Source organism: Ailuropoda melanoleuca, chromosome 2, assembly GCF_002007445.2.
Source record: "Ailuropoda melanoleuca isolate Jingjing chromosome 2, ASM200744v2, whole genome shotgun sequence".
In the NCBI taxonomy this organism is placed as follows: domain Eukaryota; kingdom Metazoa; phylum Chordata; class Mammalia; order Carnivora; family Ursidae; genus Ailuropoda; species Ailuropoda melanoleuca.
Genome location: NC_048219.1, coordinates 176,699,869 through 176,725,796, shown reverse-complemented (window position 1 = coordinate 176,725,796; position 25,928 = coordinate 176,699,869). Strand labels below are relative to the sequence as shown.

The following is a 25,928-nucleotide window of genomic DNA, read 5'->3' as shown; positions in this document are numbered from 1 at the left end:
AGCCTGCTTACTATCTGAACAAAGGAGGACCCTTTATTTTTATTTTGACCCTAGAGTTACAGCCTTTTCTCCTCTTCATCTTCACATCCAAAGTGTTTGAAAATACAGTTTCCACCTTCTGTCTCCATTAAAAAACATTTTTTTGTTATGTTCAGGTAGCCAACATACAGTACATCATCAGTTTTCGATGTAGTGTTCAACGATTCATTAGTTGCGTATAACACCCAGTGCTTATCACAACATGTGCCCTCTTTAATACCCATCATTTCTTTACATCTATTTCCCTGTTGAAGCAACAGCGAGCTAGGACTGTGTAGTTTTAGCACTGAAAATCCCATGACCCAGGAGATTCCTCAGTCTTGGACAAACTGACACAGCTGGTCACCTTATACACCTTCTCCTCCCATAATCTCTACCTCCAATCACTCTTCAAATTCTGAGAGTTGGGGAACCTGGATGGCTCGGTCAGTTAAGTGTCTGCCTCTGGCTCAGGTCATGATCTCAGGGTCCTGGGTTTGAGCCCTGTGTCCTGCTCCCTGCTCAGTGGAGAGTCTGCTTCTCCTTCTTCCTCTACCCCTCCCGCCAGCTTGTGTTCTCTTTCTCTCTCAAATAAATAAATAAAATATTTTTAAAAAACACAAATTCTGAGAGTTAAACCTCCTGTCTTTAACTCATTCTCCCCATTTTTTATTACAGTCACCCAGTTCAAATTCCCATCCACACATAGCTTGTTGCACCAGCTTTCTCAATAAAACGGACTCCCTTACTCAACTACCATATTATATTAGTCTCTCTAACAGGTAAATTTGATTATGCTACCTTGCCTTCTTCACCTTCTAACAGTTTCCCTCTGAAACATTATAAAACCTGAGTCAGATACTTCATGATCTTATCTATCTGTATACTCTTGCCTGCCATTTCTTTCTTCTTCCTTAAGCTCTATTCATATGTATCATTATTCCTAGAACATGCTATTGAAGCCTCACATTTCTATTCTTCGTATATGTACTACCCATTCCTGGAATCCACCCTTCTCAAGACTACCTGGTATTTCCTACTTATCATCCATATCTCAGCTTAAGCACAGACTCCTCTTGGAAGTCATCTATAATTTTTTGGGCAGATAATAGCTCTCTTTGCATTCCTACTGTACCTTATATGTTCTTCCATTTAGAAACATACCTCGCTGCATTAAGATAGTCTCTTGTTCCTCTTTGCTACAGGATCCTTAAGGAGAAGTGATATGTGTTCCCCTTTCATATTTCCTGCATCAGCAGAGTTTCTATCTCAATAAGTAACTGTTGAATTAATATTTAATGAAGTAGTTGCATTATTTTTATAAGCCTTACTTTTAGAAGGTAGGGTAGATAGTAAGTACAAAAGCAAGATCCTCTAAATAGGAACTTACTAACATTCTTGCACAATTACTTTTATAAGTTATACCTAGTACCTAAAGAATGACCAAGAGTGATTAGACTTATCAAAACCTAGAAAAAGGGCTAATAATTTGCTTACTGTTCTTGCATCCCATATGGACAGGGACTTATCTGCCGAACCAGTGAGAAGAGTGTTGGAGCAAGGAAAAAACTCAATGCTGTTCACAGAATCTGTATGTCCATACAAAGTGCATCTGCATCTTTCACTGTACAGAGAGAAATAAAGAATTCACATTTTAGGAGTTAGCCCCTAAATGTTTCTTATGCTGTAAATGCAATGCTAATGAAGATAATTTAAGGATCTGAGACATAAGGTAGTTTTAGAAATGACAAAAATGTACAATAACCACATTTTAAAGGCAAATTCTATAGTCACCCTATATCCTAAGCACTTTATAGAATTAGTAGCATAAAACTGACTAAATTTAAGTTACCTTCAATTTATAAAGTCACTTGGTAAAGCCATCTTAATACTGTGTCATTTACTCCTTCTCATGAAATGACTACATAAAAATTGTCCCCATCTAATAAAGGAATATGCTAAGAAAAGAAAACAATGAAATGCAATTTCATTTGTAGAAAATTTACCTATTTTCTAATGATTCCTGAAATATAAGTATAAAACATCTCTTTAAAGTTTTATACTCCAAAGCCCATTATCTTGAAATAATCATCTTTAATTATTAGGAAATTGTTCCAGAACAGTAATTGTTCTCCATAGCTATATGGAGAGACAGAGGTTTTACAAGAAAATAAGAAGTATATATTTATTTTTTTAAAGTAGTACATTATTGGGGCACTTGGGTAGCTCACTTGATTAAGTGTACGACTCTTGATTTTGGTTCAGGTCATGATCTCAGGTTGTGAGATGAGCCCTGCATCAGGCTTCACACTGAGAGTGGTGCCTGTTTAAGATTCTCTCTTTGAGCTTGGAGAAAAAGGTGGAGGAGGAGTAGGGGACGCTTTTTGAGCTGGTTCCCTGAATTGAGTTGGATATCTACCAGACCATCCCGAACACTCACAAAATCAGCCTGAGATGTAGGAAGATACATCTCAATCTCTACAAATGAACATCTCTGGTGCTGGGAATCGAGGTAAGAAGCGGGGAGCTGTGAATCCGCGCACAGATATCGGAAGATAAACGGAAGGGGGAGGGAGCCGCCACGCTCGGGTGCCGGGAAGCAGTAGCCACCTGCACTGGGGAGCCACCCGGCCTGGCAGACCGGTAGCCACCGGGAAACCAGACTGAAACCAGGAGTTCCGGAGCACGTGCGCGACAAGACTGAAAACTGGGAGCTCGGGAGCACGCACTTGAACCAGTCTTAAACCGGGAGCTCAGAGCGCATGCGTGGCCAGACTGAAAACTGAAGCTCCAGAGCAGGCACTCTAACCAGACTGAAACTGGGAGCTCAGGAAAGTGTGCACGACCTGACTAAAAACTGGAGCTCTGGAGCGCGCGCGAACCACGCTGAAAAAGGGAGCTTGGGAGCGCACATGGGAACCGGGGGCAGTTGGCAGTGTTAGAAGCACAAAGGGTGGAGACATGCCGGCCCTGGAAGCAAGGGCTGGGAGAGGGGCTGTGCGTAGCACAACCTGGGATGCTGCGGGGGTTTTTAGCAGCACCGACAGAAACAGAGTTAGAGTGGCCAGGAGAACTCAGTCGAGAGCGGACTGCGATCTCTCTGTTATGAGACAGAGGCTAGGATATGGCCACTGCTGATCTGACTCTCAGAAGAGTCACAGAAAACCTCAAGAGAACAAAAGCCCTGAAAAACCGGTTAGCACTGTGCCCATCCCCCCCCCCACCCCGGGGCAGGGCAACTCTACACAAAGAGGGTTGCTTGAGTATCAGCGTGGCAGGCCCCTCCCCCAGAAGGCAGGCTGAAAAATCAAGAAGCCCACATCCCTAAGGTACCTATAAAACAAGTGCACACTGCCTGGGTCCTGGTCAATAATTTGGGCTCTGTGCATCCCCACAACCTCTCATCAGAATGAGATAAGGACCTTCCAAGACCCGCAGACTGAAGGAATTTGTGACCACCAAGCCAGCCCTACATGAGATATTAAGATGGTTCTATAAAAGTAAAAAGACCCCAAGAGTAATACAGAACAGAAAATTACAATCTCTAGAAACAAAGACTTCACAGGCAACATAATAACATTAAAATCATACTGCTCAATAATCACTCTCAATGTGAATGGCCTAAATGCTCCCATAAAATGCCACAGGGTTGCAGATTGGATAAAAAGACTTGACACATCCATATGCTGTCTACAAGAGACTCATTCTGAACCTAAAGATACATCCAGACTGAAAGTGAAGGGATGGAGAACCATTTTTCATGCCAACGGACCTCAAAAAAAAGGTGGGGTAGCAATTCTCATATCAGACAGATTAGATTTTTAAGCTAAAGACTGTAGTCAGAGATACAGAAGGACACTATATTATTCTTAAAAGATGTATCCAACAAGACGATCTAACAATTATAAATATCTATGCCCCCAACAGGGGAGCAGCGAGATGCACAAGCCAACTCATAACCAGAATAAAGAGACATGTAGATGATAATAGATTAATAGTAGGGGACCTCAACACTCCACTTTCAGCAATAGATGGATCATCAGCAGAAAATCAACAAGGAACAAGAGCTTTGAATGACATACTGGGCCAGATGGACCTCATAGATGTATACAGAACACTACACCCTAGAACAACAGAATTCTCGTTCTTTTTGAATGCACATGGAACTTGCTCCAGAATAGACCATATACTGGGTCACAAAACAGGTCTCAACCAATACCAAAAGACTGAGAGTATTCCCTGCATATTCTCAGACCACAATGCTTTGAAACTGGAACTCAATAACAAGGAAAAATTTGGAAAAAACTCAAACACTTGGAAGCTAAGAACGATCCCACTCTAGAATGATTGGGTAAACCAGGAAATTAAAGAAGAATTTAAGCAATTTATGGAAACCAATGAGAATGAAAACACATTGGTCCAAAACCTATGGGATACTGCAAAGGCAGTCATAAGGGGAAAATACATAGCCATCCAAGCCTCACTCAAAAGAACAGAACAATCTAAAATGTAGTCCTTATACTCTCAGCTTAAGAAGCTGTAGTTGAAACAGAAGAACAGGCCTAGCCCATGCACGAGAAGGCAGTTGATCAAGATTAGAGCAGAGATCAATGAATTAGAAACCAGGAGCACAGCAGCACAGATAAACAAAACTAGAATCTGGTTTGTTGCAAGAATAAGATCGATAAGCCACCGGCCAGACTCATTCAAAAGAATAGAGAAAGGACCCAAATTAATAAAATTATGAATGAAAAGGGAGAGATCACGACCAACACCAAGGAAATAGAAACAGTCATTAGAAACTATTATCAACAAATATATGCCAATAAATGAAACCACCTGGAAGAAATGGATGCCTTCCTGGAAACCTATAAACTACCAAGACTGAAACAGGAAGAAATTGATGATCTAAACAGACTGATTAATCATGAAGAGATTGAAGCAGTGATCAAAAACCTTCCAAAAAAACAAGAGAACAGGGCCTGATGGATTCCTTGGGGAATTCTACCAAACATTCAAAGAAGAAATAATACGTATTCTCCTGAAGATGTTTAAAAAAATAGAAACAGAAGGAAAACTACAAAACTCATTCTATGAGGCCAGTATTACCTTGATCCCCAAACCAGGCAAAGACCCCATCAAAAAGGAGAAGTACAGACCGATATCCCTGATGAATATGGATGCCAAAATTCTCAACAAGATCCTAGCTAATAGGATCCAACAGTACATTAAAAGGATTATCCATCATGACCAAGTGGGATTCATACCTGNGACAGAGATAGAGACAGCCAGCGAGAGAGGGAACACAAGCAGGGGGAGTGGGAGAGGAAGAAGCAGGCTCACAGCAGAGGAGCCTGATGTGGGGCTCAATCCCATAACACAGGGATCACGCTCTGAGCCGAAGGCAGACGCTTAACCACTATGCCACCCAGGCGCACCCCAACAGTACATTAAAAGGATTATCTATTACGACCAAGTGGGATTCATCCCTGGGATGCAAGGGTGGTTCAACATTCACAAATTGATCAGTGTGATAGATCACATTAATAAGAGAAGAGACAGGGGCGCCTGGGTGGCACAGCGGTTAAGCGTCTGCCTTCAGCTCAGGGCGTGATCCCGGCGTTATGGGATCGAGCCCCACATCAGGCTCCTCTGCTATGAGCCTGCTTCTTCCTCTCCCACTCCCCCTGCTTGTGTTCCCTCTCTCACTGGCTGTCTCTATCTCTGTCAAGTAAATAAATAAAATCTTTAAAAAAAAAATAAGAGAAGAGACAATAACCATGATCCTCTCAATTGATGCAGAAAAAGCATTTGACAAAATACAGCATCCTTTCCTGATTAAAACCCTTTAGAGTGCAGGGATAGAGGGTACATTCCTCAATTTTATAAAATCCATCTGTGAAAAGCCTACAGCAAATATCATTCTCAATGGGGAAAAGCCAAGAGCCTTTCCCTTAAGATCAGAAACACGACAAGGATGCCCACTCTCACCATTACTGTTCAACATAGTACTAGAAGTCCTTGCAACAGCAATCAGAAGACAAAAAAGAATAAAAGGTATTCAAATTGGCAAAGAAGAAGTCAGACTCTCTCTCTTCACAGATGACATGATACTTTATATGGAAAACCCAAAAGACTCCACCTCAAATTACTAGAACTCATACAACAATTCAGTAATGTGGTGGGATACAAAATAAATGCTCAGAAATCAGTTACATTTCCATACACAAACAATGAGACTGAAGAAAGAGAAATTAGGGAATTGAATTCCATTTACAATAGCACTGAAAATCATAAGATATCTCAGAATAAACTTAACCAGAGAGGTAAAGGATCTGTACTCTAGAAACTACAGAACACTGATGAAAGACACTGAAGAAGACACAAAAAGATGGAAAAACATTCCACACTCATGGATCAGAAGAATAAACATAGTTAAAATGTCTATGCTACCCAGAGCAATCTACACTTTCAACACCATCCTGATCAAAATACCCATGACATTTTTCAAAGAGCTGGAACAATCAATCCTAAAATTTGTGTGGAACCAGAAAAGACCCCAAATCGCCAAGGAAATGTTGAAGAAGAAATACAAAGCTGGGGGCGTCATGTTGCCTTACTTCAAGCTATACTACAAAGCTGTGATCACCAACACAGCATGGTACTGGTACAAAAACAGACACATAGACCAATGGAACAGAATAGAGACTCCAGAAACGGACCTCCGACTCTATGGTCAACTAATCTTTGACAAAGGAAAAAACATCCAGTGGAAAAAAGGCAGTCTCTTCAATAAATGGTGCTGGGAAAATTGGACAGCTACATGCAAAAGAATGAAACTTGATGGAACTCTCACACCATACACAAAGATAAACTCCAAATGGATGAAAGACCTCGACGTGAGACAGGAATCCATCAAAATCATAGAGGAGAACATAGGCTGTACCTCTTCGACATCGGCCACAGCAACTTCTTTCATGACAGGTCTCCAAAGACAAGGGAAACAAATGAAAAAATGAACTTTTGGGACTTCATCAAGATAAAAATCTTCTGCACAGCAAAGGAAACAGTCATCAAAACAAAGAGGCAACCCACAGAATGGAAGAAGAAATTTGCAAATGGAACTACAGATGAAAGGCTGGTATCCAAGATCTATAAAGCACTCCACAAACTCAATACACAGGAAACAAATAATCAAATCAAAAAATGGGCAGAAGATATGAATAGACACTTTTCCAATGAAGACATACAAATGGCTACCAGTCACATGAAAAAATGTTCAACATCATTAGCCATCAGGGAAATTCAAATCAAAACCATATTGAGATACCACCTTATGCCAGTTAGAATGGCAAAAATGGACAAGGCAAGAAACAACAAATGTTGGAGAGGATGTGGAGAAAGGGGAACCCTCTTACACGGTTGGTGGGAATGCGAGTTGGTACAGCCACTTTGGAAAACAGTGTGGAGGTCCCTCAAAAAGTTAAAAATAGTGTTACCCTATGACCCAGCAATTGCACTACTGGGGATTTACCCCAGAAATACAGATGTAGTGAAGAGAAGGGCCATATGCACCCCAAACTTCATAGCAGCATTGTCCACAATAGCTAAATTGTGGAAGGAGTCGAGATGCCCTTCAACAGATGAATGGATAAAGAAGATGTGTTCCATATATACAATGGAATATTACTCAGCAATCAGAAGGAATGATTACCCAACATTTGCAGCAACATGGACGGGACAGGAGGAGATTATGTTTAGTGAAATAAGTCAAGCAGAGAAAGACAATTATCATATGGTTTCACTCATTTGTGGAACATAAGTAATAGTATCGAGATCAGTAGGAGAAGGAAGGGAAGATTGAAGGGGGGGGCAGTAAACAGAAGGGGGAATGAACCATGAGAGACTGTGGACTCTGGGAAACAAACCAAGGATTTCGGGGGGGGGGGAATGGGCTAGGCCAGTGATGGGTATTAAGGAGGGCAGTGTTGCATGGAGCACTGGGTGTTATACGCAAACAATGAATCATGGAACACTACATCAAAAACTAATGATGTACTGTATGGTGACTAACATAACATAATAAAAAATTTTTAAAAAAATATTCTTTCTTTGCCCCTTCCCCCACTCACAGGCGTACTCTTTCTCTCTCTCAAGGAAAAATAGTACTAAATTATTACATTAAGTTATACAGAATTTAACCATAAAACAAAAGAAGCAGAATTAAAGGCATTGCTCAGTCAAGTAAATATTTTATTATTATGAGATATCATTCTTTAAAAGACATCCTAACATTAAGAAAAAATATTAAAATTATTCTATATTAAATTATTTTTCACTTACAGAAAATATAATTTTTTTTAAAGATTTTATTTATTTAGTTGACAGAGACAGCCAGCGAGAGAGGGAACACAAGCAGGGGGAGTGGGAGAGGAAGAAGCAGGCTCATAGCAGAGGAGTCTGATGTGGGGCTCAATCCCATAATGCCGGGATCATGCCCTGAGCCGAAGGCAGACGCTTAATGACTGCGCCACCCAGGTGCCCCAGAAAATATAATTAAAGGAAATGAACAGATGTAAAATTCCTCTCACTTTTCTTTTACCCACCTTCCAATTCTTTGAAATCATGTTAATATTACAACATCAAAAATCATAACACATATTTGATCAATAATCACAAATCTCAAAGTTGCTTAGCACCCCCCCCACCCTGTTTCCAATTTTTTCTAAATTAATCCTCTGCACCCATACTTTTTACATTTTCTTGATCATTCAGTACTTCAAGAGCAATTTTGCCTGGCTATAATATCTGACATCATCGGTTCTCAAATTTTTGTGAAGAAACGTTCCACTGTTTGTACCAAGGACAAAGTCTGAGGACAACCTAGTCTCTCCTCCCATTTCTGCCCAACTACCGTTGTGATGATTTGCTTTCGATATGCAATAGCTCTCATAGGTATTTTTTTAAAGATTTTATTAATTTATTTGACAGAGAGAGACAGCCAGAGAGAGAGGGAACACAAGCAGGGGGAGTGGGAGAGGAAGAAGCAGGCAGAGGAGTCTGATATGGGGCTCAATCCCAGAACACCGGGATCACGCCCTGAGCCGAAGGCAGATGCTTAACGACTGAGCCACCCAGGCACCCCTCACAGGTCTTTCACAAACAGTGCAGTTCAGAAATTTTATCATGGCATGTTGGTAGTAATTCCCATCTATTATTCTTAGACTTTGTTCATTCTAGGACAGTCTCTTCCACTATATCTTTAGGTTTTTATCTTATATTTATTCCACTTTTTTTTTATTTAGAAATACTGACTGTATTTTATTTCCAACTATGTTTTATTTTTATTTTGTCTCTTTCTGCCTCTATATTTAACATTTTTTCTATGACACTTATATCCTTATATATAGTTTTCATTTTTCACACCTGTTTTTTATAATTGTTAATTGTGGTTATTTTTATTTGTGAGCATGTGTGTGAGCCATCAAAAACTTTTATTTATGTTTTCTATTTCACTTATTTCCTGATATTTCTTAGACTACTTTTCATATGTATATACTGTCATATTAAATCATAATGTAATGCTTTAGCACTTTTGATGTTTTATTAAATTTATTAAATAAATATATTTATTGAAATAAATTTAAAAATAGCATTTCTGTAATTTCTTTGAAAATATAGAGTGCTGTCAATCAATTATTGATACCTGTGCTTAGGTAATTTCTTATGCAGTATAAGTTCTTTAGCAGAATTTAGTTTTTATTAATTTATTCTTCCATTTTTTAATTCTTCATAAATTTGCGGTTGATTTTCTTTTATTATGACCTATATTTTAATGGGATAGCTACTTGCTAAACATAATTGGCAGAAGGAGAGAAACTGGACTCACCTCTAATTTCTAATCAGATTTGTTGTCTTCCTCCAAGACTTGTCACCAAGTGTGTTAGTGGCTCCACCTTGGAAGTTCATCTCTCCTTCAGTTTTGTATTTTAAAGTATTGATGTAGCTTGTTGCAAAACCCCTTGAGTCACAAGCTCTGCATTAACTATAAAGGCTCCTTCCTCCCTTAACCACCCCCTCTCTGCAACTTGCCTCATCTATGGCAATCCCCCTTATATCTTTGATCTAACAATAAAAATGTCCTGTTAGGATTTGTGTTTGCAACTATGATAGAGTAATGAGTACTATACTTCTCCCCACACAATAAACGACTACAAACTTAAACAAATTACATAAGGCAACTGTTTACTGGCATTACATTAACACAGAACAAGACAGTAATCTTTGAGAGAAAGAAAAAAATGACATGAGCTCCATGACCCTTCTTACTTTCTGCTAGGAAGCACTGCCTTGCTATCAAATATAGCAGTAAGACCCCAGTAGAAATGAAGTCTCAGTGAGACAAGGGACAGTGAGAGCAATTGGGGCTGCTGATATGCCTGGAATTTACAGCACAGGGTACAGGAAAAGGGAACTCAATGGAATGGAAGTAATTTTTATGGGTATTTTCTAGGAATTATTGGTCAAGGTATAGATGGCAATTCTACAGAGTAAGATCCATAGGCCTAGTAGAAATTTCCTGCTCTGTGTTTGAGAAATACCAGAGTCCAGGTACTGCTGGAAGACACTGTGTTTAAACCCCAACCAGAATGAAGAGAACTCACTGGGCACCTCACACTTGGGACTCCAGAAAGACCCCACAATAAAAGTAAGGTTCATCTTCATGAACTAAGTTCAAAACCAAAGTAAACTTGCTTGCCAAAGAATAAATCCAAGACAGAAAGGGCAAAAATAATCTGCTGATAATTTAACTAATCACTAGGATAGAACTCACTACCTTTCATAGAAAGACCACCTAATATAGACTCCCTATAATTTCTCATTAACAACAACAGTATGTAATTAAAAAAAAAATACTACACATGTGAAGAGGTATTAGCTGTGACCCAAATCAAAATAAAATCTCAGTCGTAGGAACAGATTCTAAGATGATCAAATGTTGATAACAGAAGACACAGAGTCCAACCATCTGTTATACATATTTTTTAAGAATAAAAAAGCACAGATAGTTATAATGGGTGTGAGAATAAAGAATCTCAGAAGATAAATGGAGACTATAGAAAAGCACATGGATGAATTAATAAGTATAATATGTGAAATAAAGAGATTATGGAGTGAGCAAAATAGCAGATTAGATATTGCAGAAAAAAAGGATTGGTGGGCCTGAATAAAGGATCAATGGAAATTATCTAATTACAAGAACAGAGAAAAATATTAAAAAATTATAGATCATAGATCAGTCATCCGTGGGGAAATTTCACAGAGTCTAATGTATAAATAATGAATTTCCAGGTAGGTTAGGAGTAAGAAAGAGAGAGAAGAGGGGTAGCACATTTCTGAAGAAATAATGTCTTCAATATCCCCCAATTTGATGAAAAATACCAATATACACATCCAAGAAGGTCAACAAAATCCAAGCATGATTAATAACAGGCACAACATACCTAAGCACACCATAGTCCAAAAAGCAAAATATAAAACAAAAATCTTTAAGTGGCTATAAGATAAAAGAAACATAACATGTAGGAAACAATAGTACACATAGCAACTTACTTTTCAACAAAAAAAAGAGGCAGAATATAATAGGACATGTTTAAGGGCTGAAAATTCAATAATCAATTGAAAACACTTTCCATAATGAGAATGAAATAAATTTTCAGATAAATGAAAGCTGAGAAAATTTAATATGAGCAAATCTTTCCTATAAGAAATGCTGAAAAGAAGTTATTCAGACTGAATTGAAATGATACCTGATGGAAACATCTGTATAGAGAAAAGAATGAAATCATTTGAAGTGCTAAATATGTGAGTAAATATAAAACACCCTTTTCCCCTAATTTTTAAAAGACAACTGACTAAAGACAGAACCATTTTATTGGAGTGTGTATTAAGTATGAAGATATAAAATACAAGATAGCAATATCACAAGGATAAGGATAAATATGGAATCACACTGTTTAAAAGGTCCTTACCTTTTAGATGAAGTGGTTCGATATTAACTTACTAGATTATGATGAAAAATAATAAGCCATTGATAATTGAAACAATATACTTTAATTTCTAGAACACTGAATGAAAGAATCCAGGCAAATAAGTCTACATATTATATGATTCCTTTCATATGAAGCTCAAGAACAGATAATGTATAGATATAGAAACCAGAAGTGTTTGCTATAGGGAGTAGGCTTTCATTAAATGAAGACACAGGTAAAATTTCTGTGGTCATAGAAATGGTCTGTTTCATTTTATTCAAAGGTATATACATTTATCAAAATTCATCTAATTGAACACTTAATAACTGCTCATTTCACTGGATGGATATTTTACCTCAACTGAACATCTAAAAACAAATATGGCTTACCAGAATACTTTTTCCTTATATCTTCACATTCTTGATATTTAAGACGTTGTAAATAATTTAGCATATATATAATTCTGTGAATAATTGAATATTTATAGTAATCCTATTCCCTTACTAAGTATATCTCCCATACATTCATGGATAGAGTACATACATCTTCATAGATGGACAGAGAATCTTCAATATTTAAAATAACTATATCATTAACATATACATCTTCTAATTTCTAAAGGCATGAATTTACATAGCTGCTGAGAGGTCTTTTATGTTTAATTAAAAGGGAATAAATAGGAAAGAAAACAAAAAAAAATAAATAAAACTCCATAAAAGATTTAATTAAAAAAGAGAAAATAAAATCAATACAGATGATTCCATAAAAAAGAAAGATGATCTGGAAACAGCATGAACAACAAATAAAAGTATGATTAGTATTTTTTTAAAAGATTTTATTTATTTATGTGACAGAGAGACAGCCAGAGAGAGGGAACACAGCAGGGGAGTGGGAGAGGAAGAAGCAGTTTCCCAGGGGAAGAGCCCGATGTGGGACTCCATCCAGGAACGCCGGGATCACGCCCTGAGCCAAAGGCAGACGCGTAACGACTGCGCTACCCTGGCACCCCCTGTATTTTTAACCTCCTATTCACTGTTACTGAAATAGAGTCCTATTTGTGACAAAATTAATTGTTACTACTTGTAAGTAGTTCATTAGTGTTAACTTTTTAGGAGACTCTATTTATTAAATAGAAAATATCTGAATATGATATTATGTTTAATTGAAGCATTTCAAATTATAAAGGACTATGCTTTTAACTTAAAAGTTTTTTGTAATATATATAATTTGTCATTAGACTAAAAAGTCTCCTATAGCAAAGTTTCATAGTATTTTTAAAGACAAATGCGACAGTATTACAAATATGATTATATGTGTCTTTATGGTGACGATCTAACAAACACACATATACATAGAAAATGTATTGTTCTAGTAATGTGTGTCCTTGCATGTATGGATAATTGGTAAAAGACTGCACACATTCACAATATATATTCAGGCTTTGTTGTTCATTAACACACAATTCAGTTATCTGAGAATATATTTATTTATGGTGGCGGGGTAGAGGGAGGAATTCCTCAGTGATAGAGCTCACATAGTTTCCCAAATGAAAAGGGAAAGCTGGGTCTTCACATAGCTTAAAAGAAGAAAGAACTGCTCAAGGGGGAAAGAAATCTGCTCATGAGTCACTGGTTTACGGTGTGGGGCATTCCAGGCAGACAGGTTGCAAGAGCAGGCTTGTGAGAGATTAATTAGCTGCTAGAGCAGGGAGTCCCATTCAGAATTTCTTTGCAAGGTGAAAATGGACTAAAGTGATGGAGCATGACAGCACCACAAGGGATGGAAATGATTTGTACATTTCCATCAAAAACATAAACACTGAAGCCTGATGCAATTTTCTCTCTGTTGCCCTGTCTGCTGTTTTTCTATCATTTTTGTAGGAAGAAGTTAGTTCACAAGCAATAGCTCTTTATTAACTTACCTCCAGCTTTTCCTTTATTTCTTCTTTTTCCTTTCCTTGCCCCCTTGATTTAATTTACTATTCTGGTAACTGAATGATGGATATTTCTCTGAACTTTCAGCATATTGTAAAACAAAGTTATCTACTCTTCCAGAGCCCATGCATTTTCATTTCAAGTGTATTTCCCATACATATGCTAACTCATAAGAGGACAACATTTTAACACAGTTTCCCTTTGTGAGGTATTAAATTTTAGGGGTTTTATTTCCTTTGTTGTGTTTGTTTTAGCACTATTAATATTGGATATGAAATTGCACCTTTAAAACTTCAAGCTTATATGAATTTACAGATCAACAAAATGTTAATGGAATTATGGAGCATTTACAAAAAGGCAACATCAATATATATCTAACTGGATATGAAGATAAAAAATAAAAAAATTCTATCTCATTTTGAAAAAGAGTACTGGAATTCATTATCTTATTAACCGTTACTAATACCTAGATTTTAAAGTGTTTATGTAATTGAACCAACATGCAACAATAAAATTTATCACAGGGCTTAGCTGAAAAATTCTTTATAAAACACCTAAATCTAAGAATTCAACATGAACATAAATGAAACCTATTTAAATCCTCATACTGCAATTCATAACATCTAAGTTCACTGAGGGATTCCTCCCATCCCCTGGTTTATTTTTAAAAGTTTATATATAAGCTATTTTAAAACCCACCAGAATTAGCATCTCAGCAAGACAAAATCCTCAAGTGACATCCATAATTTGACTTCAAAAGTTAACAGCATTTTAATAATGAGAGCTTTTTGTTTGTTTTATATTATTATAAACAATAGAAAATCGTTCATCACGCAATAGTTTCCTTGTGACCATGGAATTCATTTGAACATTTAGTAGAGGGAGTGATATTTAAATAAAATCTATCAGGGAGTCTACCCATAAACCCTATCTTAAAGTTCACCATGACCTATCATGACATAATAATCTATCATGCGGTCTGAGGATCATAAATAGGCCATAGCTCCTAGACTCCGAAATTTCTTGGCCAAAACCCTTGACAACAAACGTACAACCTGAGCCTTAGCCCCAAATGGTAATAAAACTCCACTCCAGGTATGTAAACATAGGGCAGATTCCTGGCAAGCTCAAATACTTGCAATACAGGCAGGATTTAGGGACTAAAAGCAAAAGATGAGTAAATGAAAGGACCATAGTAGAGCTGGGGATACACTCAGAGTACTCTCAAGTCTTCACTCAGATTCTTTAAGTAGTCAATTTAACTGTTTTTTGTAAAGGGCGTGGGTGCAGGGAGAGGGTTAAGAAGCTAGAGTGCACACTGAAAATAGTGAGAAAAAAGTGGAAGCTTGGCAGCATATGGTAGTAAACTGGATAATGGAAAAAATAAAATAAAAAAGACCAAATATTGAAATGGGAACCTGGGGCAAATTCATAAAGGCAAAAGCAATTTTTTTTTTTAATATTTCAACAGTTCCTACGTTTAAAATTGTAGTTTAAACTGACATCTGTTGAGCATTTACTGTTCTAAGCAATTTGTGTATATTAACAACACTGTGAAGGACTGTTGGCCCTCTTTATTCACAGATTCTGTATTTGTGAACTGTCTACTCGCCAACATTTATTTATAACCCCCAAATCAGGGTTTTTGTAGACATTCACAGATACGTGCACAGTACAGAGTGACAAAATTTTGAAGTCACAGGATGTGCGCATTCCCTGCTGAGGTCAAACTAGGTAAAGCTCTGCCTTCTCATTTCAGCTCTCACACCGTAAAGTTAGCCTAGTTAGTTCCATGTTTTTCACATTTTGGGTTTTTTTTTTTTGTGGTGATTTTGGTGATTTTGCTGTTTAAAATGTCTCCCAAGTGTAGTGTTTTTGTGTTCCTAAGTGCTGTAGTATGGACTTACGGAGAGAATACTTGATAAACTGTGCATGCATCAGCTTCATAGGGCTCTTGATGTAAGTCAGTGTTAATGAATCAACAATACATCTGAAATAATATATCTTTAAGCAGAATCACACAGAAAACTAGGTTACATATTAATTAATTGATAGACCAACTTGCAGAAACTAACCTTTTATTTCTCCTAGGTGCAATGTCTCCATATTCACTAATCCAATGTCTTTGGTGCTTTTATAAGATATAGCAATCTTGAATAACAAGAACCAACTGCACTTATAATTTCCCCAGTTTGAAGGTAAGGAAACCAAAGAATACAAAATCTAGGTAATTTGCTTAATATCACACAGGTACTTAGAGATGGAGGTAGGATTTTTTTCCCCAAACAGTCAGCTTAAGACTATGTATCTACATAACCTTCCTCATTGCACAGCATAATGTCAGGTGAGGGCCTTAGTTACCAGCCATTGATAAAATTATGCTCTGCAGTCAGAAAAATGCACCATACACTTTAAAGACATTTTCATTAATAAATAGTTATTATTTAAAATGTTCTAGTGCTTAAAGGTGAAACATTCATTACTTAGAAAATTAATTTATATTAACCTATCTCCCCCAGTGCCGAATAAATCAAATTTTACGAATTAGAAACATTTTAAACTTAGATAAATGTTATCCGATCTGATACAGTGGTCCATTGCAGTTGACTTGTACTGCTTTACAAGACAGTGGTATATATATATTTTCCTAACTCCACTTTCAATGACTTCACTTTGCACCACTTGAAATTTGTCTTGGAGGTAGTATTTACACCATGGAAACTGGCAAATGCTACAAGTCAGGGCTTGCATTTCTCTGACAATAGGTTTATAATCCATCACTTCCTGATGTTAATATCTTCAGTGTAGCCAGAATTTATTTACCTTTCAAATTTATATTAATTAAAGATTTCTTCAAAAACCCAGTTATCATCTAAACGCATGTGTTGAGTTTCTTCTTCATCTATTTTATTTTTGTTTTATTTTTCTTTTATGTTTTAAGCCAGCACATTTGATTCTGTGACTCATGAGAGTAAGGATGAATGTGAGAATGAACGTAATGCCACAGTTCTAAAGGGTGCAGTAATAAACTATTTCTTTAGTAAATACCTGAACTCTTCCTTTATGTTCAGAGCATAGGTTTGTTGCCTGCCATCCATACCTTCTAGGTCATTTGGTACCTACTACCAAGCCTAAAGTGACTTATATATTATTTCCTCTGAATATTATTATAAAAGATAGAAAGACCTAGAAATGAAATGTCACATTACTGAATTGACTCTCATGGTCTGGGATTCTGAAAGCTAACACACTAAAGAAAAGAGTTACTCACACTTTAGGATCTATCTCTTATGATGTGGAATGAGGGAAGCCAATACGTCATGTGCCTGAGAATTAGACCTGAATAAGGAAGAGTGAAAGCTCATACACTTCAATCATATGGTGCTGTTTTTGTATTTTCTGCAGTTAGATCAGTTTTTTAAAGAATTTTTGCTTCTAAAAATAATATGACTTAAAACTATCAAATGCCATATATATCTACATATATATACAAATGTCATATATATCTATATCCATACAAGTATGTACATATACAAACACAAATGTGTATACACACACACACACACATAAAGTCTACAGGGTCATTTTGAAGGATATCTTTCTTCAAAAAAACTAAACAGTGATGCCTGGGTGGCTTAGTCACTTAAGCATCTGCCTTCAGCTCAGGTCATGATCCCAGAGTCCCAGGATCGAGCCCTGCATCGGGCTCCCTGCTCAGTGGCAGTCTGCTTCTCCCTCTGCCCCTCCCCCTGCTCATCTCTCTTTCTCTCTCTCTCTCTCAACTAAATAAATAAAAAAGTAATAAAATAAAATAACTAAAAAAGGAAATAAATCAGCTTCAAAGATGATTGCAAGTGACTCTGTTAAATGCAAGCTTATCAAAAGATGTAACATTAAATGCTTTAAATCTAAAACCATTTCTGAAATCATCTATTTAACTTCTCTCTACAAAATATATATATTTTTATTTTTTTAATTTACCACGCTGAACTTTTTATTTTAAAATTATATTCGAATATGAGTGGGTTTATTTATTTATTTTTATTATGTTTGGTTAGCCAACATATATTTTTATCAAAGTATAGTTGACATATCCATGTTATATTTGTTTCAGGTGTACAACATAGAGATTTGCCAATTCTGTGCATATTACTCAGTGGCCAGCACGATAAGTGTGGTCACCATCTGTCATCATACAACATTTTTGCAATATTATTGATTATATTCCTTGTCTGCACTTTTCATCTCTGCAACTTACTTATTTTATAACTGAGAGTCTGTACCTCTTAATCCGCTCACATATTTCACTGATCTCTCACCCCTTCCCCTCTGGCAACCACCAGTTTGTTTTCTATATTTATGAGTCCATTTCTATTTTTTTTTGTTCTTTTGTTTAGTATTTTAGATTCCACATAAGTAAAATCATATGGTATTTTTCTTTCTTTGTCTGAATTATTTAACTTAGCATAATACCCTCCAGGTCCATTCATGTTGTTTTTTTTTATGGTTAAGTAATATTCCTTCGTGTGTGTGTGTGTGTGTGTGTGCATGTGTGTGTGTATGGCACAGGCAGTAATTTCTAGGACATCAGCCTTAGCAACATAATTATAGATGAAACAAAAGCAAGAATAAACTATTGAGACAATGCCAAAATAAAAACCTTTGCACAGCAAAGGAAACTATCAATAAAAGAAGAAGCAACCTACTAAATGGGAAAAGATCATTTGCAAATGATTTATCTGATAAAGAGTTAATATCCAAAACATATAAAGAACTTATACAAATCAGCACCAAAAAACAGATAATTCAATTAAAAAAATGGGCAGAGGAACTGAAAAGACATTTTTCCAAAGAAGGCATACAGATGGCCAACAGGCACATGAAAAAAAATATTCAACTTCACTAATCATCACAGAAATGAAAATCAAAACCACAATGAGATATCACCTCACATCAATCAGAATGGCTAGTATCAAAAAGATAACAAGTAACAAGTTTTGGTGAGAATATGGAGAAAAGAGAACCCTAGTGTACTATTGGTGGGAATGTAAATTGGCAAAACCACTGTGGGAAACAGTATAGAGGTTCCTCAAAATATTAAAAATAGAAGTACTATATGATCCAGTAATCCCACTACTGGGTATTTACCCTCCAAAAACAAAACAAAATAAAACACTAATTCAAAAAGATATATGCACCCCATATTTATTATTATTATTATTTATTTCAGCATTATCTGCAATCACTAAGATATGGAAGAAGCCTAATTGTCCACAAATAGATGAATGGATAAAAATATTTTAATATATATATGTTAATATAATATAATCACAAGTAACCACACTGATACATTTGAATCTTACACCTCTTCCTTCCCATGTCAACCTCTTGGAAGAGATCTATGCCAGAAACCAGATATCAGGAATAGGAAAAGTTAATGGCAAAAGGCAAGACTTCTAGACACAGAAGCTTGGTTCTAGGAGAGTAGGGATCCCAGCAAGAACAGAAAGTAGACAAAGAAGGGCTGAAATGAGAGGAAAAAACCCTTAGATTATCCAGGGATTGGACTGTTGGAGAAAAGAGATTTCAATCCAGCTGTTAACCTTATGCTCGGAGCTTTTATTCAAAGCTCAGTGTCTTCTGACCATAAATAGGTGAAAGTTACTGGACACAGAACACCCATCTATCAAATCATCCTGTTTATTCCCTTCATTGCACAGTCACTAGGTGAAATTAGCTTGATTACTTAATTATGTTATTGTACCCTCTCCCTCCCATTAGCCCTGCCAAGAGTTATACACTCCATAAAGACTCTGGCCTTATCTGTCATGTTTAATGAGTACCAGAGTAGGAATTCAATAAATATTTATTATTATTAATGAAACTACAGATCTTCATGATCTTTGAAGAGATACCATTACTTCTTAATACTTAACCTTTAGTCTAATATCCTTTCCTTTCACCTAAAAATACTGATTATGTTTTTTTTAAAAATAAACTTACCAAGCTTTTTGTGGATTTCAATTACCTTAGAAGAGAAAGAACTGTATGATTAACACAAATGATCTAAGAATTAATTTCCCCTGAAAAACTATAGAAACTGCCAATATTTTAGTTTTTATTTTTTCATGTAAAAGTAGAATTTAGTTAGGCTTAAACTTCTGATCTTAAATCACAAGCTTATCCTTAGGAATGAAAGCTTCTTAAAAGTATTAAATTGATAAATCCTATGTCATCATCTTTGATGGTATCAATCTGAGGGCCCCATTTTTCCACTGTGTTACTTTAAAATGTCAGTTAAAAATAATCATTTTTAAATGTTTGAATGAAAATAGAACCATAGGTAAAGAAAATGTGAGGGAGTATTACAAGTCTATCAGAGGACCTTCAGCTGTGCTACATGTCTAGTACACAATGCCCCTCAAAACTTTATCTATCCTGCTGTTGCTGCCATCTTCTGTCCAGGGTGACTTGGTATGAAATGGTAAAATGAGTTTATTTTTGGAAATTCAGTTCCCCGTTAATCTCTCTCTGCTATGTATGCTTAATCTTTCTGAGTTAAAAACAAAACAAAACTCTTATGGTGATACTTCTCATAGAGTCATTTTTATTATCTGAAGGTGAATGGTATGGAGCTATCCCTACACTCTCATTCCTGTCCCTGGTGTGTCTTACTATTCTCTTCTTACTCTTTAATAAATTCTATAACAAGTGAAAGCAAGAGTGAAAGATGGGGATTATTGGCAGAGGTTATGTGAAACTCTAGAAGGAATACAATTAAACCCAGTTTGAACTTTCTAAGTCAGGATAAATTTCTTTATTAATATCCTCCCTAGAAATGAAAATACTGGAAATGGTAAAAACAATTTAAATACATATCATTTTTTCTCCATCAGTCCAACTTTTCTGTTTACCTAAAGACCTAACGGATGTTCTCCCCTTCCAGACCCCAGAGCTTTCTACACACCAAACAAGAATATAAAATATATAAAAGCTAAAAAGGAAAAAAAAAAAAAAAGACTGGCAAAACTAGAAAGGGCAAATAGCTTGGGAATAACAGGTAAGTGAGCTTCCTCATTACTTTACTCTCTTTTTAAGTGCCTCTGATTCAATGGCTAAAATATAGCTGTCTTTATTCAATATCTCTTTATACTGAGTACAGTGACGATACGGTCCAGATTTTCCTAATAGCCTTGATTTTGTATAATTTAATATTTTCAATAAATAAAATACATCAAATATAAAGTCTTAAATGTGATTTACTTTTCGTCTCTGTAAAATAGTTACAGGAATGATGTACAAGTCAGACTAATTTTTTCTTTGGTCAGAATTTAGCGATTAGGTATTTGTTTAAAATTGTATTTTGGAATGAATTTCTTTATTACCAGTGTGTCTGGTGATATCAATGCATGAAGCTATTTCTCTATGACAGTATAACTTATTGAAATATTCACATTCATATTACTGATATTTTCCCCCTTATCCCTTAGTATAAGCAGGGAGACAACTTTTATAATTCCTTGTCTCTAGAATGTTGGATGGACAGAGAGCAGAAACTACTTGGAATCAAAGTATTTTTTATCATTTGTAAAACTTTAAACTCAAGCTAGTAACTCTGAAGGGAAGAAGAAGCTGTTGGAAAGCTTCTAAGGAAAAGGAGAAAGGGTGAGAGGGATTCCCTTGAGTGGAAAGGGGGTTTAGATGCTTGTGAGGCTCGGTGAGAAGGAAAGAATTTTGTATCACTCCATTGCAGTGTCTGGAGAAGGTGGCCAGATCTCAGACATGGTCACATGGCTCATGTGGGAGAATCTCGGTCCCAGGCCCAAGGCTCACTCTGTCCAAAAATATTCCATTCATGACATCAAAGTAACATATATCACCACCGAACTGGGTCATTGAGCACCCCAGCAGTAGGCTGATAACCAATGACTAGGAATGCCGCCTCATTACCACTGCTGATTAAGGTTTTGGAACCTTAGTACAATTCAAGGGAAGGGATGCTCTAAAAATGACTAAGGTAGAATTTCTAGGTAGACTTATGAGAAAGAGACTCAAGTCCAAATTATCCTGACTTCTAGAAAATAAGGAAATGAAATATTTCTTCCACACCTGATTTGTAGGCAGACATTCACATGCAGTATTTATAAATATATTTGTCGTATGGTTAAAAGTAATTTCATATGTTATTCATGGCAGAGAGAGAGAGAGAAGTTGGAGGAGTGAAATGAGTCTTTTGTATACCATAGCATGAATATTACTATGGCCCTCTCAAACTCTGGAACTGTTTTCCCTGACACCTTTATGCTTCCTTGAGGCTTCCCTGGGCTCTGGCTCCATGGAAACCCACATGACAAAAGTCTATGCCCCAAGGGTTTTGCCTTTGTTTCTAACACACTTGTGAAGTCACATTTACATTTAGTGGCTTTTCTACCTCATAATTCCTAGGTAAGGCTTTGGTGAGCAACTGGCCAATTTAATAAATTGATCCATGCCATGAAATGAAAGGGATGCAGGAGAAGGTTACCTTTAAACAAGCATCCTTCCTTCCTTTTCTCTTGGGCCCATTCCACCGGAGCATGGTTTTAATAGTTATCTTCTAAATATAAAAATACTGTATAAAAGCCACAATGAAGCCCTTTCTTTATTGTACATCCAAAAGAAGTTATTCTAATTGCAGGAATTTTAATCCATATAAGAAATATATAAAATAGTAAACTGCTGGGAAAATAAATATTCAAGGTTTGCAGGACCTTGTAATAACCTTTAAATTGTGTGATTAAGTAATTGTGTTTGGATCTGTTCTTCATTATGGAAATAATTTACCTCCACTGATATCTTCAAACAAAGTGTATCCAATTTAGTTTCTTTTATATTACAACTGTAACATGAAAAGAAAATTTAGAATGCAGGGCATTTAATAAAAGTAGCCATGAATGTGTAAGCAAATCAGTAAGGTCTGTCGCAGATTGGGTGAACGGAAGCAGATGTTTTAAAGTAGTAATGATAAATATTTTCTATTTGTACGTTGTTTTCTAAACAACTTAAAGTAACTTATGTCTCTCTCTGAAATACCTAAATAATAGCTGGATTAAAAGAGACATAACTTGTAAAAGAATCTCATGTTTGGTCTGTAATTAACAGGTTAGTGAAACTGTGATCATCCTGTTGATCAGAAAGGAGTATATCAAGGCAACAATTTGATGTAGCCGATTTTAAAAAATATTTAAGAATCTGTGTTCTTACCTCCACTTCACTTATTCAATGGCCTCTACCTTTAAGTTCTCTGTCTCTTTTTTAAAGATTTTATTTACTTGAGAGACAGAGAGAGCACACATGGCAGGAAGGGGCAAAGGGAGAGGGAAAAGCAGACTCCCCATTGAGCAGGGAGCTCAATGCAGGACTCGATCCCAGGACCCTGGGATCATAACCTGAACCAAAGGCAGATGCTTAATTGACTGAGCCACCCAGGCACCTCTACGTTCTCTCTTTCCTTGGTCACTCACTTACTAGCCCATTAAAATATGTCACCCAGTGTGTGTTCTTTACCATTATTACAATGAATTATGTATCATATTCTATATTAGGGCTCACTGCATTGTATTACCACCATAATGGTGCTCAAATCTCCTCCCATAACACCTCACAAACACTGAACTATATTAATGCTTTTATTTTTTTTTTTATAATTAATTTTATTTTATTATATTATGTTAATCACCATACAGTACATCCCCTGATTCTGATGGTAAAGTTTGATGCTTCATTAGTTGCGTATAACACCCAGTGCACCATGCAATACGTGCCCTCCTTACTACCCACCACCAGTCCATCCCCTTCCCCCACCCCCTCCCCTCTGAAGTCCCCAGTTTGTTTCCCATAGTCCATAGTCTCTCATGTTTCATTCCCCCCTCTGATTACCCCCCTTTTCTTTATCCCTTTCTTCCCCTACCGATCATCCTAGTTCTTATGTTCCATAGATGAGAGAAATCATATGATAATTGTCTTTCTCTGCTTGACTTATTTCACTTAGCATTATCTCCTCCAGTGCCGTCCATGTTGCAGCAAATGTTGAGAATTCGTTCTTTCTGATAGCTGAGTAATATTCCATTGTATATATGGACCACAGCTTCTTAATCCAGTCATCTGTTGAAGGGCATCTCGGCTCCTTCCATGATTTGGCTATTGTGGACAATGCAGCTATGAACATTGGGGTGCATATGGCCCTTCTCTTTACTACGTCTGTATCTTTGGGGTAAACACCCAGTAGTGCAATGGCTGGGTCATAGGGTAGTTCAATTTTTAACTTTTTAAGGGACCTCCACACTGTTTTCCAGAGTGGCTGTACCAACTTGCATTCCCACCAACAATGTAGGAGGGATCCCCTTTCTCCACATCCTCTCCAACAATTGTTGTTTCTTGCCTTGTCTATCTTTGCCATTCTAACTGGCGTAAGGTGGTATCTCAGTGTGGTTTTGATTTGAATTTCCCTGATGGCTAATGATTTTGAACATTTTTTCATGTGTCTGTTAGCCATTTGTATGTCTTCATTGGAAAAGTGTCTGTTCATATCTTCTGCCCATTTTATGATTTGTTTATTTGTTTCTCGTGTATTGAGTTTGAGAAGTTCTTTGTAGATCTTGGATACCAGTCCTTTATCTGTGGTGTCCTTTGCAAATATATTCTCCCATTCCGTGGGCTGTCTCTTAGTTTTTTTGACTGTTTCCTTGGCTGTGCAGAAGCTCTTTATCCTGATAAAGTCCCATAAGTTCATTTTATCTTTTATTTCTCTTGCCTTTGGAGATGTGTCGTGAAAAAGGTTGCTCTGGCCGATGTCATAGAAGTTGTTGCCTATGTTCTCCTCTAGAATTTTGATGGATTCCTGTCTCACATTGAGGTCTTTCATCCATTTGGAGTTTATTTTTGTGTATGGTGTGAGAGAGTGGTCAAGTTTCATTCTTTTGCATGTAGCTGTCCAATTTTCCCAGCACCATTTATTGAAGAGACTGTCTTTTTTCCACCGGATGTTTTTTCCTGCTTTATCAAAGATTAGTTGCCCAAAGAGCCGAGGGTCCATTTCTGGGTTCTCTATTCTGTTCCATTGGTCGATGTGTCTGTTTTTGTGCCAGTACCATGCTGTCTTTGTGATCACAGCTTTGTAGTACAGCTCGAAATCCGGCATTGTGATGCCCCCAGCTTTGTTTTTCCTTTTCAACAGTTCCTTGGAGATTCGGGGCCTTTTCTGGTTCCATACAAATTTAAGGACTATTTGTTCCAGTTCTTTGAAAAATGTCCTCGGTATTTTGATCGGGATAGCATTGAAAGTGTAGATTGCTCTGGGTAGTATGGACATTTTAACTATGTTAATTCTTCCAATCCATGAGCATGGAATATTTTTCCATCTTTTTATGTCTTCCTCAATATCTTTCAAAAGTGATCTATAGTTTCTAGCATATAGGTCCTTTACGTCTCTGGTTAAGTTAATTCCAAGGTAACGCATGGTTTTTGGTGTTATTGTAAATGGGATGGATTCCCTAATTTCTCTTTCTTCAGTCTCGTTATTCGTGTATAGAAATGCAACTGATTTCTGGGCATTGATTTTGTATCCTGCCACCTTACTGAATTGTTCTATAACTTCTAATAGTTTGGGAGTGGATTCCTTTGGGTTTTCCATATAGAGTATCATGTCATCTGCAAAGAGAGACAGTTTGACTTCTTCTTTGCCGATTTGGATACCTTTGATCCCTTTTTGTCTTCTGATTGCTGTTGCAAGGACTTCTAGTACTATGTTGAATAATAGTGGCGAGAGTGGGCATCCTTGTCGTGTTCCTGATCTTAAGGGAAAGGCTTCCAGCTTTTCCCCATTGAGAATAATGCTTGCAGTAGGCTTTTCATAGATGGCTTTTATGAGATTGAGAAATGTACCCTCTATTCCTACACTCTGAAG

The 25,928-nt window shown here is 36.7% G+C and overlaps 1 protein-coding gene across 1 annotated transcript in view; it reads right to left on the bottom strand.

Annotated features, from left to right (window-relative positions):
* Window positions 1-25,928, bottom strand: part of SPAG16 (sperm associated antigen 16) — a 964,037-nt gene that overhangs the window by 385,340 nt on the left and 552,769 nt on the right. Inside the window, exon 13 of the mRNA XM_034655122.1 lies at window positions 1,516-1,642. Coding sequence (XP_034511013.1) covers window positions 1,516-1,642 — 127 coding nt within the window. The remainder of the gene's footprint in view (window positions 1-1,515; window positions 1,643-25,928) is intronic.